Below are 22,686 nucleotides of genomic sequence, written 5' to 3' on the forward strand. Positions count from 1 at the left end.
ATAATACATAGTACAAAATACAAATAGCAAAAGCATAGTGCAAACTGAAACATAGTACAAAGTTCAAATCAACATAGTACAAATCACATAATAATAAAGTACAAACAGCCAGTTTTCATTCACTTCAATCACTTGAATAACATAATGGGCAACCATGTGTGCTCTACTCCATCTTGTCCTCCCTGATGAAAAAATAAAATTTACATTAGAAACAAAACTAGTTAGTTTAAGTAACACAAATGCAGACAACATTTACATTACAAAAAAAAAATTCTAGTCAGATTGGTTGTGTGCAAGTACGACGATTGTGTCCAAGCTTCCCACACCGAGCACACTTCAGTTTACGAGTTTGCACTTGTGAAGGAATTCTTTTTGTCCTTCTATGTCCCGGTCGAGTTCTTGAATCAGGTGCATTAACAAAGACATAGGGCGGAGCATTACACGCATCGTACAGGTCAAAGTCCTCATGAAACGAGGGAATTGGGTTAATCGTGAATTGATATACATGTTTGTACGTATCAATATGAAAGCATGGGTCAACAAACTCATATACTGAGTATCCTTTTGACTCCAAACATGCACATGCCTGTTTGCATGGAAGTTTCTCTAATTGCCATGCTTTACAAGAACAAGTCTTGTGTTGCAAGTCAACCTTATACGACTTGTTCTCATCATATACCTCAAAAGCGGTACTACTTGATCTATAATATTTGAAGGAACGAGAGGCCATATGATTGATTGTTAATCTATTTAGAATTTTCTCACACAATATGCCTGTCATTGCCAAACTTTTTCCTTGTCGTTTAACTAGCATCTCCATTATTTTGATCCGTATATGATCAATCATGGATGGAACAGGCAAAGATCGGGCATCTTTAACCCAACCATTCCAATTTTCTGCCTGATTATTGTTCACGATTCCCCATCTTTCTCCAAAAATATTGGCATTGGCCCAATGATTTGGATCACAATTCGAAATAAATGATGCCGCGAGAGGCATAGATTGCACTATACAAGAAATAGTTGCATCGAACTCCTGCCGAGTAGGAGCATATGCAGCATTATGTAAAACACTCGCCCAGTATAACTTGTTGTGCAATGGGTACTGCCTCAACACCTATATTATTTTGTAATAATATGAAACATGTTATACAAAAGTATGAAACATGTTATACAAAAGTATGACATGAGGTGAGAAATGGTACGTTCCAATTTGCATATTATAGAGAATCAAAATACCTGAGTTCTAAAGTTATCCACCAAGTGTCGCAAACAATATGCATGGTGGCTACTAGGAAATACTAACGGGATGGCTTTAAGAAGCCCCGAATGACGATAAGAGAAAATGGTAATTTAAAAAATCTATTGTCATTGTGAAAATCTAGAATTTGTTTCAATTTAATGCAAAACCACTCCCAGTTTTTATCATTCTCAGCATCAACAACTACATATGTCAATGTATATAAGGAATCATTTGGATCCTTGCACAGAGCAAAAAGCAAGCATCCTTTGTACTTATTTTTAATGTGAGTCCCATCCAAACATATCATCGGCCTACACCGACGAAAACCGGAAATAGAACTCCCAAAACTAATAAAGATCCGAATAAACTTTTACCTAGCACGGTCGATCTCATACTTTGCCATGCTACCAGGGTTATGCATTTTTAATGCACGACAATAGCGTCTCAGTTTATCATAACATGTCGTCTCATTACCATGGATATCACGCATTGCTTTTTCTTTACCCCTCCATGCTGTGTAGTACTGAAGCTCCAGACCATAATTGTCTCGGATATCTTCTAACATACCACATGGTTTGTAAGTTGGATGCGTTCTCAATTTTTGTTTCATAATTTGGGAAATCCATGTAGCTTCGGCTTTAGGATGAGCTATTGAACGAAGAGTAGCATCACGACAAGTGTGCTCAAGATTGCATTTGCGAATGCTAAATAACTTATCTGACTTGTACAATGATGCATAAACCCTCCATTTGCAGTTTTCGTCAATGCATACTGCTATGATCTTTTGTTGATGATTTTTCATGTACTTAAATGATCGATTATTAGCAATAGAATAGTTTTTCAGCATATGCCTAAAATCATCAGGATCTTTAAAAAACTGATTCTCCGCACGGATGCAATGTCTCCATGCATCAATTGAATTTCCAAGCGGATTACCCTCGATTTCCATCGATTGATTGCCGCTTTTGGTTTAAAAAAAAATTTAAAAATGGATTACAATAGACTGGAATCCAAATAACAATGTACATGAAAATATCATAACAATGCACTGGTTCCATACTATCTTCTCCATTATATGATACTAAGTGTTCCCACAAATAGTACCAAGTTTACCTATTTCCCATACTGTCTGAATAATGGTTACGTACTGTCTTCCTCATTATATGATACTATGTTTTTCCACCAACAGTACCAAATTTACCTATCACCCATACTATTTAGATATAGGTTACGTACTATCTTCCCCATTATATGATACTATGTTTTCCCACCAACAATACCAAATTTACCTATCACGCATACTATACGAATAACGATTACGTACTGTAAGTACCATACGTCCATACCATATTTATATTAGCATGATACTATTACGTGTCATATTATATACTATGTATCACACAATAGTTAACAATCATAAAGAAATGCATTTCATCAATACAGAAAATGATGGAGACCTACCAGCCATCGGTGCGAACCCTCTTTCCACGCGGATTAGCTTCATCTTTGCGGATTACGACAAAGTCGACCACACTCATCTTCATTATCAGATGCAATGCAACCATATTCTCTACATCTTCATCACTACCCAATTTCACATACAATCTTCCCGAGGAGCCAAGTATTGGAGGATCAGTGCATCGCTAGATATTTTATATCAAGGGCAAATGACAAATAGGCCCATGACAAGGGCACTTAATCAAAAGAGGGACATCCAATTTTTTTATCTTTTAAATAAATCTAGTTCATTCAAACTTATTTGCAAATAACGAAAATCTTTTTATATATACCAAAATTACCCTCAATTCATTAAAACTCAATTCAACTTCAATTTCATAATTTACACCCCAATTTAGCCCAATTTCATCAATTAACCAATTTTAACCCTAATTTCAATTTTGACCCGCCACCACCGGAGACCGTCGGTCGCCGGCGTTGACTTTTTTTTTTCCGGTAGGTCAACTGATGTTGACCGCCGGGTCTACGACATTGACTTTTTTTTCTTAATAATTTTTTTTTCTTAAAAAAAATATTTTAATTAATATTACCATATTGGCTGCTAAATTACTGTCTCTAACAGTTATTTAACTGTCAGAGACAGTAATTTAACTGTTAATTGACTTTTTTTTCCTTCAAAAATATTTTAATTAATATTACTGTCTTCTCTGTTAAATTACTGTCTCCAGCAGTTATTTAACTGTCGGAGCATATCCCTCAAACTATAGGAAACCTAACATCTCTCGGAGCAATTTCTTTAAGGTTGTGCGGCTTGATAGGAGAAATTCCCGAATCATTCTCTCGGTTTCGAAGACTAAGTTTTCTTCAATTAGCTCACGACAACCTAACCGGCACAATTCCTCCAGGTCTATTCAATATATCCAGTATCATCTTTTTTGGAGTCTACATCAATCGACTTCAAGGATCAATACCCTCTAATGTAGGCCTCACTCTACCTAATATGAGGGGTCTGCACTTGGGTGAGAATCAATTTAGTAGCCATATTCCAATTCCATTCTCAAATGCTTCCTCGCTCGTAGAATTACTGCTAGCAGATAATCATTTTAGCGGGCCAATGCCAAGGTTCGGAGAGCTTTCAAATCTTCGTTACTTGTTCGTCGCCGGAAACATTATTGAAGACGATATTAGTTTTGTTTCGTCGCTCACGAATTGTACGAATTTACAAGGTATCGATGTAGGTGATAACCCATTCGTTATTGGTTCAATTACGAACACAATTGCCAATTTTTCCAGCCACCTTAGAAACTAGGAATTTATCTTACTCAAATAGTCGGAAAAATTCCTTCGGAAATCGGGAGCCTTGTTGGTCTCAAGCACTTGAGACTTTCCAACAACAATCTCCGGAGTTATGACTATTTGGGAACAACACCACGTACTTTTATATTTGTCATCCACATCCCGTAAACTATAATAAATTGCCATCAACACTCCTTCCATCTAGTTTTTCATTTATTTAGGTGAGAATTAAACTTTGAAGGGTCAAATAGCATTTTTCCTAAAAAATTCCAACTCTTTTAAAGTGAAAATTTTATTCCAAACATTTTTAGAAATTTATTTTAAATTTGATTATGATCAAACCTTAATTTCTTCTTTTTCTTTCCGGGTTTTTGTGCACCTGACCAACCATCTTTATTATTCTAGGTTCAGGGGTTATATCTCTTTCGTCAATAAGCCCTTCTGTTTAATATGTATTATAAATAAAGGAAAAATTAATGTGTATGACAAAATTACGCCCAACCCTTTAAACTCAATTCTTATTCAATCAATTTTGACCACAAAAATTCATTTTTGACTTTTGTTTTTTAAATTTTTTTTATGAAATATTTTTTACCACCGGTTTCTGGAATTGAATTTTTTAGTGTTTATTTATTTATTTTTTCCCTAAAATTTGTATCCGTTTTTTTACGACCGCTGCTGAACGTTGACCGTAATTGTAATGTCATTCACAGTAATTATACTATCGCTGACAGTACATTTACGTAATTTTACTGTCATTGACAGTACATTTACTTAATTTTATTGTTGTTGACAGTAAATTTACGTAATTGTATTGTCAGCGACAGTACAATTACTGCCAACCACAACAATATTATTATTTTTTTGGCATTTTTTTTATTTTGTTTGATTTGTTGATAAGCCAACGTAATTATATTACTATCGTTGACGGTAAAATTACTGTTAACACAATAATATTATTGTCAACCACATCAATATTTTTCTTTTTGCTTTTTTGTTTTGTTTGATTTGTTGACCAATCAACATAATAATAATATTGTCTACTATTGCAATATTACTGTAAACATAATAATATGACTGTGGTTGCGGTAGTATTACTATGGATGACATCAATATTACTGTCAACCACATTAATATTACTTCTTTTGGTTTTTTATTATGTTTGCCTTTATTGAACGGTCAATACTCTATTACACAATAATAGTGTAGAATATGAGTAGTAGGGTTTCAACATTCAATCCAATAAAATAGGAGAATGACAAATTGGAGATTTTAATCACAAATTGAGAATTTTAAAATTGAAATAGAGGGTGAAAACCACATGTCACTCCACGTTAATTTTTTCGGCCACATCATCACGGGGTGTCAGCCAGATCGGCATTTAACAGCCAGATCGACATCTCATGCGCCCCACACATGATATTTCCGTCCAGGTTGACTGACGGAGTTGACGGCATAACATAAATTGTTAAAAAGTGGCAAGTTTGAGAACATATTTCGCTGATGAAAAAGTTTGAGGACATAAATCGTTTTAGCCGTAAAGTTTAGGGACATAAACTGTAAATTTTCCACATGAAGTTCATGTTACTGTTTTAACTTTTCTCTTGATGGGATCCAACGAAAATAAATTTTATGTTTGATTTAACTTTTCTAATTATATATTAATTAAAATATAAAATTTTCCATGATAATACTAATAAACTGAATGCCTTAAGTTAAGTTTTAATCGATTGATAATAAATAAACAAATTGATTTTATATATTAACAAAACATAACAATGCCGGAAAATTACATTTTATGTCCCTAAACTTTACCACTAAAATATTTTTTGTCCTTCAACTTTTGCATTCACGAAATATGCCCTCAAACTTGTCAATGTTTAACAATTTGTGTTCCGCCGTTAATTTCGTCAGTCAAGTTGTCACGTGTGGCGCATGTGATGCTGACGTGGCCGTCGAATGTCGAGCTGACACAGAAATCAGTCAATCTAAACCCAATTCCAAAATTTCTCAGATCCCCGATTCTCACTTCACTCTTCACACCTGAAACCCTAGCCATCACATCTCGAAATTGCTTTCAATCCCATATACACACTCCCAATTTACAATCGCATCTTCAATCTTGTTCGAAATCATACATAATTCAAAATTAAGAAACCAATAACAAATCCCAAATCCCCAAAGCCGAAGATCAAAGATAAGAACATTGAAAAAACTTACTAAAATCGAAGATTGTTGGTCGATTGCGATGTTTCAGTTCCACAAATGTTCGATTATTTGCGAAATTAGGGTTTGATGATCTTGTTGATGCCGAATTTCACCTCAATTTGAAGACTTATGCTGGAAATTCAGGGTTGGGGTTTATCGGATCGGATTCAGTGAATTGGGGTAATGAGAAATTAGGGATTTCATAATTGAAATAGGGGGAGAATGACGTGTCACTCCATGTCATGTTCAATCAGCGTAGGGGGCAAGCCTTGTCGACATCATGTGTGCCACATGTGACATTCCGTTTAACTTGACTGGCAAAGTTAACGGTGGAGCACAAATTGTTAAAAAGTGGCAAGTTTGAGGATATATTACGTGGATGCAAAAGTTTGAGGACAAAAATCATTTTAGTGGTATAGTTTAGGGATATAAAATGTAATTTCCCCTAACAATGCTATTCTAAATCTTTGGTATTAAATCGTTTATTCACTTTGTTTAATACCAAAGATTAAGAATATCAATTATTATGTTTAAAATGTATAATGATCGTATATATATTATATATTATAGTCCACTAATAAATATTTCAGTATAGCTGCGATAAATATAATTAAGTACATATTTAGAGCAACTCCAACCTAAAAGTATCAAAACGAGTTTGCAAACATTTATTTGATTTATTATATTTTATTTTGATTTTTTTTTTAAATGTATTTGCTCCAACCATAGTATTAAATGGTTGTTAATTAAAAATAATTAAATTATTTTAAGATTGATTAAAAGTTATTTTGAATTATTTTTTTTCTAACGCCGCAATTTCTTCTTTCAATGGCTGTATACCAATCCATGTTTCGATATGCTTCCACAAATGTCTTTGGTTCTTTTGTATCAATTTCTTCTACTATAGCAGGGTTTGCATATTTAGGTTTTTTTTAAGTACTTAGGGTTTGAAATTTAAGTATCCAACAACGAAGGAAGATCAATTGAACTAGTTGACACGAGTTGTCTGAACAAGTTGGATGATTTAGGACAAGTTTTAAGATTGATCCATTTAGGGCGATTATGCGAGCAACGTCGTTTCGAAGATCTAGCATGACTTCAGCGGTCAGAGTGTTGACCAGTGATGTGGCGCTGACTCACCCTGGATTTTTCACGGAAATTGATACAGCTTTGACGTAAAGTAACCGGAGCTCCAATACAACAACTTCCTACAACTAAATAACTATCACGAGCCACACGGGCGTTAACTAGGATGAATATATGACTTCGGTTTCACGCACACCCAAAGAACCCCTACCTCACATATTTGAATGCTCTCGTGTATCCCTACTCAGGGTAGATCTCACGCGCTCACAAAAGAACAAAAATCACGAAAGACCAGAGATTCAAATTCTGGTGTCCCTCACTATGTCCTCTCTCTCTCCCTTTGGACGTTTGGTACATAGATGGATAAAATAATATTATGTTACATACAATACTTATGTAAGTAAGCCGTCCAAGTACAATTCCTCAAGCACACTCTCCCCTACGCTTACTAGTAGAAAATAGCTTTTTACTAAACCGTAACAAAAGGTACCGAATTTGTAGCTAGTAAAAAGGCTTTTGCTACGAAATTGCTACGAAATTGCCCCGTGCCATACACGGCCGTGACAAAAACTTTGCTACGGTAAATGACCGTCGCAAATATTTTGTTACTACGTTAAATCTAAGCATGTACTACGACTCCAAAATTATCTCCTAGTAAAAGGTACCTTTTTTTTTACATCTTTTTACGGGATAATTACAGTTTTGGTCCCCCAAGTATGCACGTTTTTCACTTTCGGTCCCCCAAATACCGCCGTCAACAAAATACACACTAATGTTGTTACATTTTAACACATTGAGTCCCTCCGTCTGTTTGACCATCAAGAAGTAACGGTTAACAGTTGAATTTGAGATTTTTCTTTGAGAAAATTGCAATAAGCCCCCTGTATTCTTTCAAAATATTCTAAAAACCCCTAAAATTCTAACTAACCATAATTTAACCCCAATTTCATCAATTAACTAATTTTAACAAATGACCCCGATTTTTCAAAATCGGTTAATCCGACCGTGACTTTCTTTTTAACTCGGTAGCTTCTTTTTTCGATTGATTTTTTTTGCCGTTGTTGACCGATGTTGAATGTCGGGTTAACAGTGTTGACTTTTTATTCCTTGATTTTTATTTTTTTTTAAATTGTTGATTAGTGGGAAAATATAATTTAAAAAAATCAAAGAAAAATAATATCATAAAAAAAGTCAAAATAAAAGAAAAAAGGAAAAAGTCAACGCAGCTAAGCGACGGAAAGTTTTAAGGCAAAAAAAAAAGATACAAAGTAAAGGCCGGTGTTAGCCCCAAATTAAAAACCGTTGTACTAGAGTGGTTATCTCATTTCCAAATTACTCCGGAGATGCCTCATTCATCTTCCTTCATATTTTTTGGGATGAAATCAAGATGCACTGGCGGTTCCACGAGAAAATTTTGAGAGGAAGAAATTATGGATTTATAAAAAAAATTAAATTGTATTTTGGCCCCAAACTTTTAGATAAAAACTTTGTTAGAAGTTTGTAATTTTAATATTACGATACTAGATATTATTATACTACCTCCTTCCCGAATTAACTGGCATTTCAGCCACAAAAAAATTCTCATATTAAGTGTCATTTCAAGTTTTCAAGGAATTTTTTTTTTACCAAAATTGCCCTTTACCATTGATTGTTCAAAGTCATTAATTTATACAAGTAATATCTTTTGTTGATTTTACTACGAGGTAAGTTAATAGCATTGCAAAGGGTAATTTGGAACTTTTCTATTATAACATAGGCTATTAATTAAGTTTCTTAATTTGCGTGATTTTGGCTAAAATGCCACTTAATTCGGGAAGGAGGTAGTACTTAGTAGTATTATTATTGTGTTATACACTAATAATATTGTGTTAATCGGTAAAAACAATTCACAAGAAAAAGTTTAAAAAAAATCAAGAAAATTAAAAAGTCAACTTTGTTAAAGGACAATCCAATATCAGTGAATGGCGTAAAAAATATTAAAAAAAAGTCAATGCCGAATTTAAAAAAAAAAATCAACAGCGGTCAACGGTCAGCGGTAATAGTGGTAAAAATCGGGGTCGTTTGTCAAAATTGATTAAATGATGAAATTTGGATTAAATTAGGGTTGAATAAAATTTTAGGGGTTTTTAGAATATTTTCAAAGAATGCAGGGGTTTGAGCGCAATTTTCTCAAAGAAAAATCCAAAATTCAACCATAATTCAAGAGTTGAACGTTAGCTCTTGACGGTCAAATAGATGGAGGGACTCAATGTGACAACATTAATGTGTATTCTTTTGACGGCACGGGGACCAAAAGTGAAAAATGTGCAAACTTGGGAGACCAAAACCGTAATTATCCCTCTTTTGGCGGTAGCAAAAAAATTCGTAGTAAAAAGCCATTTTTCTACTAGAGTGAATTCTTCGAGATTCAAGCTTTGGTTAAACCACGTGAACTGAAAATCGGGCATTTTAATCCCATAATAACCCAAGAAAACATCGTTAGGCCAGTCCAACGGCGTCCTTCTTACACACCACACCCTCCCGACCAATCAGATCCAACCCAACCCTTTTCATCTCTCGGTGCATATCTGTCCAAACACCCACAACCTGGAGAATTCCCGACATTAGCAACTTCCATGCGCACCGCACAAACCGTAAGTATCGCATATATCTGCAGGCAAGTTGTAATAGACGATCCATTCTTGGCTCCGGTCAACCCAAGTCAACCGTTGACCCACACCGCTCCGGCTCAACGTAAACCTCGAAACAAGAGGCTTGGACCATAGCAGCGGCGACGCCACCTCCGTCACTCTTCTAGCCGTCAATGTAGCGGCAGCATCCAAGCGGGGGGTGGCAGCAGGGGTTCATTCAATTTATTTCCTATTCAGCTTAATTAATAACACGTTCATTACTTTAATCGTGCGGGAGAATTAAGAAGAAATTATAATTCAAATAAACTAACCCAAACAATTGTCCAAAGAGAAATTATAATTCAAATAGGAAACAATTTCACAGCAAATCTGGACACAACAAAGATTAATTAATTGCAGAATTATAAAACGAAAACCTAGTCATATACAATCTTTGAAACCACTTAAACCCCATCTCTTTCTCTCTCTCTATATATACATATATGTATATATATACATATCGGTCTTCCCTTCATCAACTTTCATATTATTTTCCTTTTCTTTTTCAACTTGAAGTATTGACATAGGGCGAGAGAATTAAATAGAAGATGTTGGGCAAGAAGTGCAAATTATTTAACGCTTTGGTTGAAGTGGCCTTCCAAACATCACAGAAGGATTTAATCGAAGCAGAACAGCAGACCCAATCAAAATCCAACACGTCATCATCCCCCTTTAACCATCCCCGGCGGCCAAGAACCAAAAGAGTAGAAATCATAGACAAGCCTGTAATAGAAACCGCCGATGATTCCAAAGTCGAAGATAAACAAGAACAAGAAGAAGATTCCGACAAGAAGGCGAAGAAAAGGAAGTCGTCAGATAATCTGAAGAAGAAAAAAGAAGCCATCGGGAATGGGCCCCCGACACCGCCCCCGCTTCCGGAAGAATTCAAGAAGATGATCCAAGAAATCGGGAAAGGGAAAAATATATCAGAGGAGGCGGAGATGAAACTGGTTATCCAAAAGGGATTGTTCGAAACGGATTTGGCCGCCGGAAATAACCGACTATCAATCCCTTTCACACGGGTTCGCGATCACGGATTCTTGACGGAAGAGGAGGCTCGTTTCCTCACGACACGCGACCGCAACAACAAGATGAAGTTCAAAGACGTCACGATTATCGAGCCCTCGTTGCGACGGGAGAAAGTGAAGCTGAGCAGATGGGATATGAAAAAGGGTAACGGCAAGAATACGTGTTCCAATTACGTAATAAACGGAAAATGGAGACACATTGTCGAGAGGAATCGTCTTGAACCCGGGGATGTGGTTCAGTTATGGTCTTTTCGGATCGATCAAGAGTTGCATTTTGCTCTTGTCAAGCTCCCAGGTAATAACTAATGCGGGCCCCTTAGTTAATTGTGGATTAGGGTTTGATCAACGGTTAGATTATTGGATATATCATAAGTTTTGGATATTAGGGTTTTCATATTTTTGTTTACATACTCACAACTTTCTATTTTGTTTTTCGATCCTTTTACGAAAGTTATCGACTTTTGTTAGTTATAAATTTTCTTCTTGCTGGTTGATTAACCCCACTATACAGTAAATTCTTGGACTCGGCACAGCCGGCATACCCTGAATTTTCGTCCTGCATCCGCCACTGTTTGACAGATAAATTTTGGTAGGTATTTATTGTTCTTCTCTTCTTTCACGTGTAATTGGTACGTTAAATAGAACTTAGTTGACATTAACTTGCATAAATATATAATGTTTATACTGTACAATGTAAATAGAATTGTTGTATATTGTTTTTTTTTTTTTTTTTTGATAAGAAATTGTTGTATATTGTTGATTGTTCTAAGGATGTCCGGTAAATAATTTCTCAAAAAACTAGGATAAAAGCTAAGTTTTCGAATAGCAATAGAATAGGTTAACTCAAAAAGTAGATGACTAGTTAAATATCAAATAAACTACAATTAATTAATTAATTAATTATTTAATGGACTAGATTATTAATAAGAGTTAATATGATTGGGTCCCTCGTAGCAAACTTAATTAGAACTAAATTACAGCTCCAAACTATTTTTTTTAAATACATCCCTATTTCAAAATAGGGCAAATGTCAAATAGGCCCATGACAGGGGACTTAAATGCACATAGGTCCAGACAAAAAATAGTTTTGCAGATAAACTCATACATGTCTTTTGTCTAAAATACCCTCCATAATATAATTTTGGGTAAAGTACACCCACATCCCTGAGGTATGCTTAAATAACTGTAAGGTTCATGTGGTATCGATAATTACACTCACCCCCCTGAAAGGTAGTTAAAAACTCTAACGGGATAATGCATTGGATACATTATTCCGATAGGGTTCAATGGACTATTACTTTTAGCTAGTTGTGGAGATAACATAGAGTTATGGGGAGTTATGGGGTGACATGGCTCCCCCAATATTTTTTAAATCACCCATAACTCTTTGTTGTCTTCGCCACTTCCTGAAACCAATAACGTATCCAATGCATTATACCATTGGAGTTTATAACTACGTCTCAAGGGGGTGAGTGTAATTATCGATACCACAGGGACCTTAAAGTTATTAAAGTATACCTCAGGGGTGTGGGTGTAATATACCCTATATTTTTGTCAATTCCATCCATTATACTCTAACTTCATCAATATTACACATTGACCCCGAATTTGAACAAATATATCGCATTAACCCCCATTTTCATAATTTTTTGAAAAAATATTTTTTTTTCAGAAAATAATTTTTTTTCTGAATTTTTTTCCGACCATATTCCGCCGTTGATTTAAAAAAAAAAACTTTTTTTTTCTCTCTAAATTACTATGTTAACAATAAAATTATTGTTTGAGATAATAATATTGAATACCAAAACAATAATATTACTAATATAGTCGTCCCAAACAGAAATATTATTGTCCCAAACAGTAATATTACTGTCCTGAACACTAATATTACTGTCCCAAACACTAATATTCTGAATTTTACTTTCCCGAATAGTAATATTACTAATATTAATGTCCCAAACAGTAATATTATTGCATGAGACAATAATGTTATGGTCGAAGACAACAAAATGCAGGCCAAGACGATAAAATTAATTAATGCAGTAAAATTACTGTCTCCGACCCGTAAATTACTGGTGGAGACAGTAATTTAGCAGTCCAGACAATAATATTAATTAAAATAATTTTTTTTAAGAATAAACAAGTTTTCACTATAAAAAAGGGTAAACATCATTAAACCACCTGAACTTTTTAAGTTTTTGCGGATCACCTCCTGAACAATTTTTTTTTTTTTTGCACGAGTTCACATGTACTCAATTAATTGTGCCACTTTGCCCTTTTCTGCCCGTTTCCAGGTCAACATGACCGGTTATGAACCCATGTGCGCTGCACATGCGAAATCCAAGGCTATTTTTGCCTTTTCCATTTAAAAATCCCTAATTCCTTTAATTTTCTCTCCATTTTTCTCTTATCTCCATTATTTTTCTTCTTCCATTAGAAAGAAATGAATTCCCTCATTCGCAAAATATATTTGCATTTTCGAGCATTTCAAATTACGTTGTCGGAAAAAAGAACACCTGTAAAGGTCGTCCCTTTCGAGTTTCATCTTCCTTAATTCCCCTCTTTCTCTCTCTCTACAATCCAAAATTCCAACCCGCGATGCCGTTGTTTAATGGGGGAGCTTATCAGACCGAAGATGTGGATTCATCAATTAAGAGCAATGGAATCAAGATTTTTTACAGAACCTACAGCAAATGACCAGTCAAAGTTCGCTCTCGTTGCATTTCATCCACGCAAAAGTTGTCGAAAAAATCGTATAAGCATCGGTATTTTTTTTAATAAATACGAGCAAAATATATATGTATACGTGTATGTAATTACCGGGATATGTTTCGGTGTAGTGTTTGGCGAAATGGCAGGTTCAAAAATTTGGGGACGTGAAAGAGTTTGTTGTTCTTGATAGCTTCTTTGAGTTTCTTCCACCTTTCGGCCATTAGATTATGGCTGTTTCGAAGAAATTCTCGAGTTTGTTGTCATCACTTTTGCAGCAGCTAAGGGAAATGATTTCAAGAATGGTGGCAGCTCTGTTTTGCGCCTCTTTCGACACCCCGACTGTGCTGACGTCGATGAACTTCACCATTTTTCTAGCGACTGCACTACTACAAAAACTGGTTATTATGACGCCTCAAAATGTCACTATATCCACTTCTTGTGACGCTTTGGTTGTTGTGACGCCGAACAAAAGCGTCACATAGGTGGCCGTCATAATATCTTTTAGTGACGGAAGGAGCGTCTCAACAGCCACACTATGTGACGCCTTGACGCGTCCTGATTACACATATTTTGTGACGCTTGTATGCGTCATGTAATTAATTTTGAACTGCAATAACTACCTGTTTTTATGACACTCTGTAGCGTCACAATGCACATATATAATGACGATATTAAGCTCTCAATTCTATTTGTTACACGTCCCAATAACTTTATTATGTGATAATTAACACTTTTTTTTTTACATCAATCTAATTTACATTAAAGTGTTGCTCACCAAAAAATTATATATCAACGAACAAAAAAAAAAAACATTTACAGACATATACACCAACATGTTTTCTTTATTGAAGGTTAATCATTTCAATGGTTCAAAATAACATAAATATTTAAATAAAAATTATTCCACATCTAATCTACTCTAAAATATAAAAGAAGAAACCTTCTCTTTAATAGTGCAATTAAACTGTTACATCTGATTCGACTGACTGGTTTTTCAGCGGATTGTCATGTTACTTGTACTACGACATCCCTCCATCTCCCACTTCAGAAGAACTTAGCAGCCTTTTGATGACCTTTTTTGATGTCCTGGACCTGGTCGAGATAAATGGGATTAATGAGAGCAATGTAACGAGTAGAATGAAGTTATGAAGCGACTGAAAGATTGAAAAAAAAAATATCTGACATATTCTAGAGCATATAATCTTACTGTCTTACAAGTCACTCCCTTCCTTGGCATTACTGCAAAACTTAAAGTATAAAATGATCGCACTTTTGTAATCAAAAAAAATATTAAAACCTTAGATTAAAAGCACATAAATTGAACTTACATGATGTACGGACTAACGCTTCATAACAGTACCTCATAACAGAATCTTCGACTAAAACCACATAAAAATGGCCATTATATGTATAACAAATACAAATTCTGGTCTACATAGATAAAATCTATAAAACATTACTTGTAGTGCTTGACTTTGTAGATTCTTGGAGCAATCAACACCATCTTTAACAGATTCAGCCACGATTTCCATGTTCGTATAAAGGAACCTAACCTTGCTTCAACCTGAAATTATCATTATAACAATAAAGGAACCAAACTTTGCTTCGATATGAAAGTAGTGTAAATTAAAAGTTGCTGATAATCCAACAAGGAGAACAAACACAAGAGAAATTATATGTATATATTATATATGCGTGTGCGTGTGCGTGTGCGTGTGTGTGTGTGTGTGTGTGAGAATTACAGTCTTCTTGAGAAATTAGTTTACGACTTCTGCAAGCAGGCCCAATATTTGCAGCATTTTCATATGGATATCAAATTATTCATGTCTCTTTTGCGTTAAGGAAAATATCATATACAATCAAAACATCAGAAGTTATACATATAATTTGATAACACATTGTTTTGAAAGAAAAAGTTATAAAGCTAAGCATAGGAACACATTTCAAGTAGTCCAAATCCACATCTTCTTTAGTTAATAAAAATACACCAAGCACATTCACCTATTAGCTATAAATACACATACACATCACTCATTTATTATCTTTCCACCATGGTAAAATTCCATATAACAATAAATAAATAATCTCTTCACAGAAATACAGATCAAACCCTCAAAATTTGATATAGCATTCCAGAAAAATCAACATAGATGTTCAGCATGCATCAAACCCTCGAAATTATTTCCTCACCGGAAAGCTAATATAATAATTTGATTGCACTCGCACCCCAATAAATTCTTGGATTTCAATCCAATTATTCGAATCTATTCTATCTTTTGGAAAAACATAAAGAAGGCCGAGAAATAATTGTACTGTAACTTTACGAGAGAGATATGGAGATAGAGACAGAGAGGTTTTACCAGCTTTAATCCTTCTTCTTTCCACCGAATCGAAATCGAAATTCCCAATTGCTTGTCCTACCTATGGGTGAAAGGGAACAAGCGTCAATTTGACGATTCAGCAAAAATCCATATCCAACTCTTTTATCGGGAAAAAACAAAATTCTAATCTGAAAATCTAGGTTTACTGTTTCTGAGATTCATAGAAGATACTTCGTAATGAATCAATTCCGAGACATAGCAGAAAATTGGAGGGCAAATTGTGAACCTAAGTATTGAGAAGAGAAGGGGAGGCCGGCAGGGGATAATGGGGGGTAAAGATTTCTACTGCCAAATGACAAATATCTCGAATTCTCAATGAGGAGAAGATGATTTTTTTTTTTTGTATATGTATATATAATTAATTAATAAAGATAGTGGATTTATTTGGCCACTAAATATTTTAGCATATTTATGACAATTAATAGAACATGCTATGACAGTTAATAAAAAATACTACGATATAACGAGTCTATTGTGACATTAAATATAAAACCGTCACATTTGATATTTTTTGAGAATTAATAAAATAAGTAAAAAATAAAATATTCAACAAGTAATGCGGTTTTAACTCATGGCGTCTTAATAGATTAGTTGTGGTGACGCTTTTGTAATTTACGCATCATTTTTTTTAATAAATACGAGCAAAATATATATGTATACGTGTATGTAATTACCGGGATATGTTTCGGTGTAGTGTTTGGCGAAATGGCAGGTTCAAAAATTTGGGGACGTGAAAGAGTTTGTTGTTCTTGATAGCTTCTTTGAGTTTCTTCCACCTTTCGGCCATTAGATTATGGTTGTTTCGAAGAAATTCTCGAGTTTGTTGTCATCACTTTTGCAGCAGCTAAGGGAAATGATTTCAAGAATGGTGGCAGCTCTGTTTTGCGCCTCTTTCGACACCCCGACTGTGCTGACTTCGATGAACTTCACCATTTTTCTAGCGACTGCTTCATCCTTAACAATCGCCCATCTTCACATAAAGAAAATAACACCATTTCTAGCTAATTGAAGAGGGAAAATAATGGAGATAAAAGAGAAATGGAGAGAAAATTAAAGGAATTAGAGATTTTTATATGGAAAAAGACAAAAATAGCCTTGGATTTCGCATGTGCAGCGCACATGGGTTCATAACCGGTCATTTTGACCTGGAAACGGGCAAAAGAAGGCAAAGTGGCACAATTAATTGAGTACAGGTGAACTCGTGCAAAAAAAATTGTTCAGGAGCAATACACCCCTCCTATAGATAAAAAATAGTGATATGTCCATACCATAATTCTTCCTTTGTGAAAAACCCCTGAAATATTTATTTTTAATTTTACCCTTATACTACCCATTTTTTTTTAATAATTATATAGTATTAACAAAACTCCTATTAACAAGGCAACTAAATCCGGACGTTTTTTTTAATAAATATCTACTATTTACAAAATTCCTATTAATAAGGCAATTAAATCCGCACTATTTACAAATCCTATTAATGAGGCACCTAAATCCCCCTAATTAGGAATAATTAGTATAATGCGATGATGTAGCTGAACTGGTTAAGTGCTTTGTAGTATTTTGCAGAGGTATAGGGTTCGAGACCTTTGAGAGTCTGAACCTTTGTATTATTTTTTCTTTTTTATTCCTAATTTTCCATTACATACAATAATATGCAATAACCCCCTCAAATGGAAAATATTTTGAACTAAACCCAATTGACTATTAAAGACTTTTGCATACACCCAAGTTTCATTCTTAACTAGTGAGACCCCCCTAACTAGACATGATAAGACTAAAGTGCCCTTATGTGATTAGGTTTTTAACGTGATATAATTTATTTCACTCTTTTACTCCCCCTCTCTCTCTCACGTTCTCAATCTCTCCTCTTCTCTTCTTCTTCGTCTTTTTTTTTTTTTTTTCTTGTTTTCGTCTTTTGGCAGATCTCACTACAAGAAATATTGGTTTTAGTGACAATTTTGTATGGTCGCTAAAAGTTAGAAAATGGTAGCTAAAACTTATAGCGACCAAATTAAGCTTGGTCACCGGTGGTCACAACAGGGTAGCTACTAAAAGTACCCAGTGACAAGAAAATTAATTGGACGCTAAAAGATGAGATTTAGCGGCGAACTAATAATGGTCACTAAAAATATAATTATTAACGACCAATTTTTGACTCGCTAATGTAAATTTTATGGTGGCAATATTATTAATATGGTTGCTATAGCAACATATATAGTGGCCATATAATTTTGGTCGCTAAATGATAGATACGTATAGTGACCATATTTTATTGTTGCTATAGGATATATATTTTGCCACCAAATTTTTTGGTTGCTACATAGTATACATATAGTGACGGTATCTATTGGTTGATAAATAATATATCTCTTGGTTGCTAAAATATATACATATAGTTACCATATTATTGGTTGCAATAGTTTTTACATGGTTTCTCAACAATTGCATTAATTTACTGAGCAATTCAGACCCATAAAAAAAATTAAAATAAAACTAAAGATTGCAAATTTACATATTATCAATCAAATGTAAGTATTATAATTTTAGTCTATCATACTCAATACAATAATAAATCAATCATTCCAAATAATAAGAAAGATTGCTATAATTATTTCATAATAAATTCCACTTCATAAATTGTTAAGCGACAACAAATATGACTCCACAATAACGTTCTTTCACTTCATCAAACAGTCACAGAAATTACAGCCCCATTTCGACAGAATGCTCCATAGTGCCTACGTCTTTTTCGGCATGTCCATGATGAACCTAACCACATAAAATCATTCGCATATTGATCGACCTTTCGAACACGGACATCCTACAAAGATATCAGTGATGTAAGACAATGGCCCAAGTCAATCGTAGAACTCAAAAATACAAAAAATTAAGCAAACTGAATAACGAGAAGAAAAAAACACTCGCGGAACTTACCTTAACAATAACATCATCTAACTGACCATCCATCCCACATGTAAACTCCTAAACAGACCCACTAGGCCGTTCACCTAAAATAAAAATCAAAATAAATTGATTAACACCAACAACAGAAGAGGTACTAACAAATCTTTTTAACCAAAAGGAAGAGGGACGAGTATTATAATGTTGTAAAAGAAAAGCAAAAACCATGTATCGCAATCCTCAACAAAACTATGTTCAGCAGTAAGAGAAAAAAATCACAGAACAATCAATATTGGCCTAGAGAGAACATTGTAGATGTTGACCTAGAATAGGAAATGGGAAATCCGAGGCTCTCAACCAGCTTTTAGAAATCTTAATATCCCTGCAGTCCAGATTACAGTCAGTCTTTCATAACGATAGCACCACATCTATTGAGGCAATGAAACCCATAGATTCAAGAAAAAACACAAAGGCCAAAACAGGATTATAAGGATAGTTAAAAGAAAAGCCATTTTTTAAAGCAATAGCTCCAATCAATTTCCTGCATGTAACAAAATTTAAGCTCCGCGGGAATAAGGTGGGGGGGGGGGGGGGGGGGGGGGGGGGGGTATAATTCAGAAAACGTATAGGCCAAATCCATCGGAACAAGGAGCATATTCCGATAAATTCTATCAGCAAAACTGAAAGGGAAAAAAAGAATTATTCAATTAGAAGATAAGAAATCATATGATAGAATCAATTTCAATCATTTGTCACTTAGTAGCACTCATAATGCAATAATGTATCTGGGCTCTTGCAGAAATAGCTACTTACCTCATCCAATTCATGTGTTTAATGTGATACATTGTCTGAGAATTATTAGTTAGGATGAAAATTGTAATTCATTTGTTCTACTTCACATAATAATTGAGGAAGCTTAAAAAACAATACGAAACAAATTATTGGAATAAGTGTTGAATCAAGATGAGAACTTATTTGAATAGTTCTTGGAAGAAGATACCTTACTCTCGAGTCATGCTCAAGTCTTGAATGAGAGCTTTAGTATGCTCGATAACTATAAAAATATTTATCACTTCATAAGATTCTAAATGCTAATATAACCGTATTATTCCACTATATCACATAGTCAATTTTTTGAAACATTTATTAAGAATTTCTTGAAAGATTTATTAAGAATATATTGCTGCCACAGCTTATTCGAACAATCGTTACGATCACCATACTTATCCGAATAACCTAAAAGATATATCGAATTAAAGCTAACGTATGTATCTACAGGTTCACTGAAGACCCTGAGCCCAAATTATCAACCTAACACACCAATAACTGCCCCGGAAGATGATTACATGAAACTGCCAGGTTTTAAAACAAATGCATCTGCTGGCACTGTTTATTTGAAAAATCATAACAATTTATTGAGTTATCCAAATTGTTCAAATAATACACTAAATTGAACCTGAAAATGTAATCTACAAGTTCTCAGAAGACACACTGCCCAAATTATTAGCTCAACATAGCAAAAACAGCCCCGTAAGATGGATATTCAAAACTGTCCTGTTTTGACAGATTCAGGGTCGTATGATTCTGACCTCGGAAAAGGCTATACAACGTGCTCGAATTAGAAATAATGTAACACTTACTTATAACACTCGCGGTTCTCTCCGAGTTTTGAGAAGAAATGATTCCCAAATTCGCAATCCAAACCCTCCGAGTAGACGGCGTCGACTGCTTTAACGGAGATGAATTTTGTTTCCTTTATTTTCTTGCTTGAACAAGGGCAACAATGGTGAACAGTCAGAAAACAACTCAATTTGCAGAAAATAAAGAAAAAAAATCAAAAATCAAAAATCAAAAATCAAAGCATAAAATAGATAATTTGCGGCACATACAAATTAAAAACCCTAATCTCCCCAATTTTGTGTTTGCCGTTTCAATTGCGACAGAGAGGAGAACGCACACTCACCGGAAAATACACAAATGCGGAGTCTTGCCGGAAGAAAATGACGAATTCGCCGGTGAATAAGAAAATGGCTCTGTACTGAGAGAGAGAGAGAGAATTAAGGGCGGGCGGAGAGAGAGAGAGAGAGAGAGGGAGAGTTGAGTGTATTTTAATTTAGGGCCGGTAATTTTTTTGAAATTATTTTAGACGAGAGTACAAGTATTCTAATGCACAAGGCACAATTCCTTAAAGCACATAAAAATCAAATAATATATTAATTAATGTAAATTAATGTACAAGCGGATAAAAAACAACGTACAAGTAATTAATGAAAATAATCACAGCATAATCTTGCACCAACTTATAAGTTATAAGAACAATCCATTCACATAATCCTTTATTGTTTCTTCCTTATTATCTCGTTCGATTCTTGCGATTTTTCCTTTGTTAAACGTTCTGAACTTCTGGTAATACTTTGGCTCATTGTCTTGCTACTCAGTAATATCAGGCGAGAATTGGTAGAGAGAGAGTGTAAGCGAGAGATTGAACAGAGTAATGATTTGGGATGAAAGAAATGCGTGTAACGAAAGAATGAGAATTCGTTGTGTTTTTCCATTATTTGCATTTTCGCCCTCCATCTTTCTTTTCATTCTTTTCATTTCTTGATTTGTTTAAAAATTAAATTACTGACCAAATCGATTAAATTTTCATAAGTAGTTTCATAACAACCAAATTAAAGTGGTTAGTAGCAACTTAATTAGATGGTCGTTAATAATTAAATTAAGACTTGTAGCAACCGTAAAAAAAATTGATGTTAAATTGGTCACTATTGACACTAAGTTATAGTGACCATAAAAATTGTCGCTACAAACTTTAAATTTAGTTGCTATAAGATGTCAAACTATTAGTGACCACTTATAGCCACCAAATGTTCGCCGGTCGCAAAAGGATTTAGCCCTACCGACTTTTGCTACCAAATTACTTTTGGTCACTAAATGTGAATATTCAGTGACCATTTAGTTATGGTCGTTGAGAATTTTGTCGCTGAAGCTAGTTTTTCTTGTAGTGTCTGTATATACGCAAGTACTTTTGGGCGAGATCGAGGTGCCTAGTCGTCGTCTTTGTAGCGCTCTATGCTTGGTGTTGAAGAAAAATTGCGTGGAAAAAATGAGAGATTGTATGGAATTGTTTTTTTTTTTTTGTTATTTTTTTTTTCTTAATTTAGTCTATGGATTATAACGTTTGGTTCGAAATTTATGAGCGTTTGGTTTGTTCAGAGCAAAATGTATGGGGTTTGTGTCGTCCGAGTTGTATTTGATTTCATTTTATCTCGATTTACAGAGTAGTCACATAATAGTCATATTCGCTGTTCTGTTAATAATTATGACTATTGTTGATTCACTCGATTAGTGATTTATGAATTTCTTGTTTGTTTCCCACTCTCTCTTTCATTCACCGTCGTTGTCGTCGCCTCCCCCTCCTTCTCTTTCGTTATTTTCGATTTTTTTTTCTCCAGATCTCGAGCAGAAGCATTAACGTGACTATAGTCTGGTTCGAATATGACTATCGATTAGTGATTTATTAATTTCTCGTGCTCGTTGTCTCTGTCGATTTCTCTCTCTTTACACCACCATCGTCTCCACATAAATTTGTACACCACCACCACCGTCGCCGCTCGTTGTCGCCGCCTTCTCCTTCGTTTCCACGTAAGGCTCTTTCTCTCTTTTTCGTTATTTTTCTCGTTTTCTCAGTTTTTTTTCCAGAT

The 22,686-nt window shown here is 34.6% G+C and overlaps 2 protein-coding genes and 2 long non-coding RNA genes across 11 annotated transcripts; 1 reads left to right on the forward strand and 3 right to left on the reverse strand.

Annotated features, from left to right (window-relative positions):
• Positions 1–277: 277 nt before the first annotated feature.
• LOC148769682 (uncharacterized) lies at positions 278–2,808 on the reverse strand. The gene is made up of 4 exons (XM_088820293.1): positions 2,705–2,808; positions 1,618–2,205; positions 1,240–1,246; positions 278–1,117 (listed from the first exon to the last, which is right to left on the reverse strand). The coding sequence occupies exons 1-4, from the start codon at positions 2,806–2,808 to the stop codon at positions 278–280; spliced, it is 1,539 nt and encodes a 512-aa protein (XP_088676419.1).
• A 7,894-nt stretch (positions 2,809–10,702) lies between these two features.
• Positions 10,703–11,561, forward strand: LOC148769683 (B3 domain-containing protein At5g24050-like). The gene has a single exon (XM_088820410.1). It carries the CDS (start codon positions 10,854–10,856, stop codon positions 11,292–11,294), a length of 441 nt encoding a protein of 146 aa, XP_088676536.1. The 5' UTR covers positions 10,703–10,853; the 3' UTR covers positions 11,295–11,561.
• A 2,963-nt stretch (positions 11,562–14,524) lies between these two features.
• Positions 14,525–16,486, reverse strand: LOC148769684 (uncharacterized). Of its 5 annotated transcripts, none has more exons than XR_016032235.1 (3): positions 16,061–16,470; positions 14,884–15,264; positions 14,525–14,792 (listed from the first exon to the last, which is right to left on the reverse strand). It is a non-coding gene; the product is annotated as an uncharacterized LOC148769684 (long non-coding RNA). The 5 variants fall into 5 exon arrangements; XR_016032237.1 differs by having other exon boundaries at positions 14,525–15,079; positions 15,161–15,264; positions 16,061–16,469; XR_016032234.1 differs by having other exon boundaries at positions 14,908–15,264; positions 16,061–16,469.
• A 2,071-nt stretch (positions 16,487–18,557) lies between these two features.
• Positions 18,558–21,077, reverse strand: LOC105972682 (uncharacterized). Of its 4 annotated transcripts, XR_016032239.1 has the most exons (6): positions 20,946–21,077; positions 20,623–20,748; positions 19,983–20,036; positions 19,306–19,364; positions 19,016–19,089; positions 18,558–18,902 (listed from the first exon to the last, which is right to left on the reverse strand). It is a non-coding gene; the product is annotated as an uncharacterized LOC105972682 (long non-coding RNA). The 4 variants fall into 4 exon arrangements; XR_016032241.1 differs by lacking the exon at positions 19,983–20,036 and having other exon boundaries at positions 20,623–20,744; positions 20,946–21,075; XR_016032238.1 differs by lacking the exon at positions 19,983–20,036 and having other exon boundaries at positions 20,946–21,072.
• Positions 21,078–22,686: the final 1,609 nt, after the last annotated feature.

Source organism: Erythranthe guttata, chromosome 7, assembly GCF_056151865.1.
Source record: "Erythranthe guttata isolate IM_541 chromosome 7, IM_541, whole genome shotgun sequence".
In the NCBI taxonomy this organism is placed as follows: domain Eukaryota; kingdom Viridiplantae; phylum Streptophyta; class Magnoliopsida; order Lamiales; family Phrymaceae; genus Erythranthe; species Erythranthe guttata.

What these genes read in the sequence shown, in the direction of transcription:
- LOC148769682 (XM_088820293.1), bottom strand. Translation starts at nt 2,808, where the DNA reads ATGGTTGCATTGCATCTGATAATGAAGATGAGTGTGGTCGACTTTGTC. An exon ending in AGGGTTCGCACCGATGGCTG is followed by an intron (nt 2,206 to 2,704) that starts GTAGGTCTCCAT and finishes TTAAACCAAAAG; the next exon opens with CGGCAATCAATCGATGGAAA.
- LOC148769683 (XM_088820410.1), top strand. Translation starts at nt 10,854, where the DNA reads ATGATCCAAGAAATCGGGAAAGGGAAAAATATATCAGAGGAGGCGGAG.